Source organism: Trichosporon asahii, assembly GCF_000293215.1.
Source record: "Trichosporon asahii var. asahii CBS 2479 unplaced genomic scaffold scaffold00071, whole genome shotgun sequence".
NCBI classification, from domain to species: domain Eukaryota; kingdom Fungi; phylum Basidiomycota; class Tremellomycetes; order Trichosporonales; family Trichosporonaceae; genus Trichosporon; species Trichosporon asahii.
In genome coordinates, this window is record NW_014040854.1 from 1 (window position 1) to 3,682 (window position 3,682).

General features: G+C 58.3%; 1 protein-coding gene across 1 annotated transcript; it reads left to right on the top strand.

Annotated features, from left to right (window-relative positions):
* Positions 1-919: 919 nt before the first annotated feature.
* A1Q1_04871 (uncharacterized protein) lies at positions 920-2,809 on the top strand (the record flags this gene model as incomplete). Its single annotated transcript, XM_014321687.1, has 3 exons — positions 920-1,606; positions 1,706-2,083; positions 2,129-2,809. The coding sequence occupies 3 exons, from the start codon at positions 920-922 to the stop codon at positions 2,807-2,809; spliced, it is 1,746 nt and encodes a 581-aa protein (XP_014177162.1).
* Positions 2,810-3,682: the final 873 nt, after the last annotated feature.

Below are 3,682 nucleotides of genomic sequence, written 5' to 3' on the forward strand. Positions count from 1 at the left end.
TGAGCTGATACGCATTCCTCTGGCACGTTCATGGCTGCCCTTTTCCCATCTCCAAGTCGCATACCCGTGGTAGGGAGAACACACACCGACGAGGGTACCCTAGAACCCAAAGCCTGGGTCCCAACTCCAAGCAACTCAGATGACATAATGTGACGAATCAAGTAAGGCGTACCATTGTGCATGTGTCCATGAATGTGGGCATCCACCACATCGGCTGAGAGCTATGAGCAGAGGAATGCGCCTGACCTGAGCTTCGTTGTTGTCTGTGTCTAGAGTGCGATCCGGCAATCTATCATCTGATCGGTGCAGGTGCAATGTCATGTTTGCTGGCGAGGACGGCACTCTCGCCTTTCTCTCAGTCACCGCCGACTCCCGTTGCGCCATTGCGATGTGAACGTCAATCGCTCATCTCATGCCCGCAAAGTGAAGGGCACACAGAGTGGGCGAAAACCACCGTAGGCACCACTTGTGCCTGAGAGACAGCAAGGATGAGCTCCTCTCGGCAACCAGCAAAGCACGCTGCCCACGCAAGAGTTGGTGGGCGACGGCCCACCTTGTCTCTCCATACAGCTTGACTCTGGGCAGTCCCGTCCCGAATTAGCATACACCGAGAGCAACGGTGAACTCAAGTCCGGTCATCGTCCATACACAGACCCAATTCCGTCGGAGCCCAAGGATGGGACAGAGATGGCCGTACCTATCAGATCGGCTTTCAAGCTGGGCCCGCGCTTCCGATGCCCGCACACACCGCAATCAGCCTCCGCGATGACTAACGTTCCTGCTCATAAGGGGAGCCTTAAGCCCTGCTCCGTTGGACACCATCTTCTTATACGTCTCCGCTGGAAGCATATATTCCTTCTCTCGATCGCTCACTCATTCTCTCTACTGTCTCACTCACCGCTGACCCCCAGCCGGCGCCATGACCATCTCCACCATTCTGCGGCCGTCGGTCCTCAAGACTGATCTCCTCGACGATGCCCTCGCCCGGATGTACAACAAGTACATCGAGCGGCGGCCGCACTTGAAGCCCGCCGAGTACGTCCTGTCGTACCCGCTGCCCGCCAAGCGACACGTGCTGCACCAGCTGCTCTGCATCGATCGCGACTTCCCATACGACGACGAGCTCATGAACTCTGTCGAGTCTTTCCTCGCGTTTGAGCAAACCCAGATCGCCCCGGAGAACTTTATCGACCCCGACGGAGAAGAGTACGAGGTGTTCCCCCATCCTGATCGCGACTGGCAGTCCGTCTCGGCGTGGAAGGGCAACATGCTCCACATCCAGGGGGACTACAAGTGGGCCATTGTTAATCCGGCGAACAGCGAGTTGATGGGCTGCTTCGTGCCCGAGCACCGGTGTCTAGACAACCAGATCCACACTGCCGCTGGACCAAGACTGAGGCAAGAGTGTCGGGAGGATATCAACAAGCGCCGTCGCAAGCGCCCACCACCCGAGGGCGTTCCGATCATCACGGGGGCGGGCCTCCTGCCGTTCGGCCACGTCATCCACGTCGCTGGACCGAGCTTGGAGCGGAGAAGACAGGCGACGGCGGAGGAGGAGGACAAGCTGCGAAACGCATACCGCAACAGCCTGACACTGGCACTCAAGGTGAGCTGAAACGCTTGATGCTTAAGCTGACGGCAGAACGATGTCCGAACAATCGTCTTCCCCTGCATCTCGACAGGGCTGTTCAACTTCCCTTCGCAGCAGGCAGCCAAAGTCGCCACGCGGACCGTCGCAGAGTGGTTTGACGAGTTCAAAAAGTCTCCCATGCGCGTGATCTTCATGCTCTGGACGGAGCACGACATTGCCTGCTATCAAGCGGCCATGGCCAAGACCTTCCCGAACAATCCAGAGTTCAAGGTGCGCATTTGCGACCTTGTCCCGGATCCGTCGATCTTTGACAATGTCGGAGGACTCATCATCCATGCTGGCGCGGGACTCAGTGCCGACGCAGTCAATGCCGAGTATGGCCTGGGGCTCGACTACACCTCGCGAGATCTGTTCTACAAGCTCTATCCGGGCATTGTGAAGAGCACGCCGCTACGATCACTCTACGAGACGATAGGGTATGAGTGGGACGACGTAAGTTACATGGAATGCAGCGAAGCTGACCTACAGCCGCTGCAGCAATGGGGCTGGATCTTTGCGCACGCGCACCGCGTGCTGAACTGGGGCCAAACATCAGTGTACTCTGACCTCAAACGCCTCGTATCAACCCTAGACGTGCCGTATACGATCATGACGTCGAATGCGGACCAGCTATTCGCTCAATCCGGCTTCGACCCCGAACGCATCTTCACGCCGCAAGGCTGTTATGCGCGGTTCCAATGCCTTGCTGCCTGTACACCGGATTCCTTCTTCGACTCAAAGCCGTGGATCGAGCGTGCCCTGCCCCACCTCGACCTACTTGACCCGCGCATTCCAACCGATAAGCCCGAGCTCATCCCGAGCTGCGAGAAGTGTGGTGGCGCCGTCTTTCTAAATGTACGCGGCGGGGACTGGTTCCTCGAGACGGCCTATGTGGGTGCTGAGCAGCGGTACAAATCCCAGGTCGAGGAGATGTTCCGCACCGCCGAGGCGCAGAACAAGAGGGTCCTCGTGCTCGAGCTGGGGAGCGGGTTCAACACGCCCTCTGTGATCCGATATCCGAGCGAGATGCTGGCAGAAAATGCGGATCTGGTTCGGGTCAATCTGCAGCATCCCGAGATCCACTCCCAGGTCGAGGGGAGGGGGTACAAGATGGGCGCGGGGGAGTTTTTGGCTGCGTGTGTGGGTGGGCTGCAGGGGCGGAAGCGGGAAGCGGCGTAGATGTGGCATGCATGCCATCTTGCAGACATAGGTCGTAATGCGAGTGCGGTGAGCGATTGCACGGAGAGATGATGCAAGTCCTGTACGATCGGGCTCGTATTTAAGGTCTGCACGGCTCGCCTAAGTAGTTGGCAGGATGAAACGAAGGTTAGGAAGGGACCTGAGCCCCCCCTTGATCTGGTCCAACCACTCTCGCCTGCAGCGCTGCAGCGAAGAGGATGGTGGGATCGTGTGAGCGTTTGTTGCGACGGGCGCCACTGCGCGTCAACACGTCAGCGGCTGGCCGGCTGGCTGTTAGTGTGAGCGTACGCACGTACGCACGTCCCACGCTGACAGAATATGAGAGACATGGGTTCCCAGGGTTCGCATCACTAGCTTAAGGCTGTTGCAACTACGTCAGATTTCATTTACTATTTACGCTACCTCTGACTTACTACCGCCGTTGCGTTGTAGCCGTGGGATGCAAAAGGGGATGATAAAGAGTGTGTACAGCGGAGTAGTGTGCATGCATTGTGGAGGATGTGTAGATGTGCTATGCAGGGATCACATGCATGCGCCTGGACATGAGAGAGATGAGATGACGAGAGCGACGGCCCTGCTCGCCCTGACACGCGGTCCTGGCCGTCCTGGGCGGTTGTTTGTGCCTGACCTCATCACACTCTCACCGCACGCCGCCGAGCGTCTCGGCGAGCTGCGGCGAGCTGGCGAGATTGCACCCTCATCTCCACCAACTCTCCCTCATATCCACATCTTTATCCTCCCGCACGTCGATTAGACTACCACGCGCACAGGACACAGTCGAGCCCCGACCACCCACCTAACCACCCCTCCCCGCCCGACCTCCATCCCTCCCCGGTTCGAGATGCATATGGT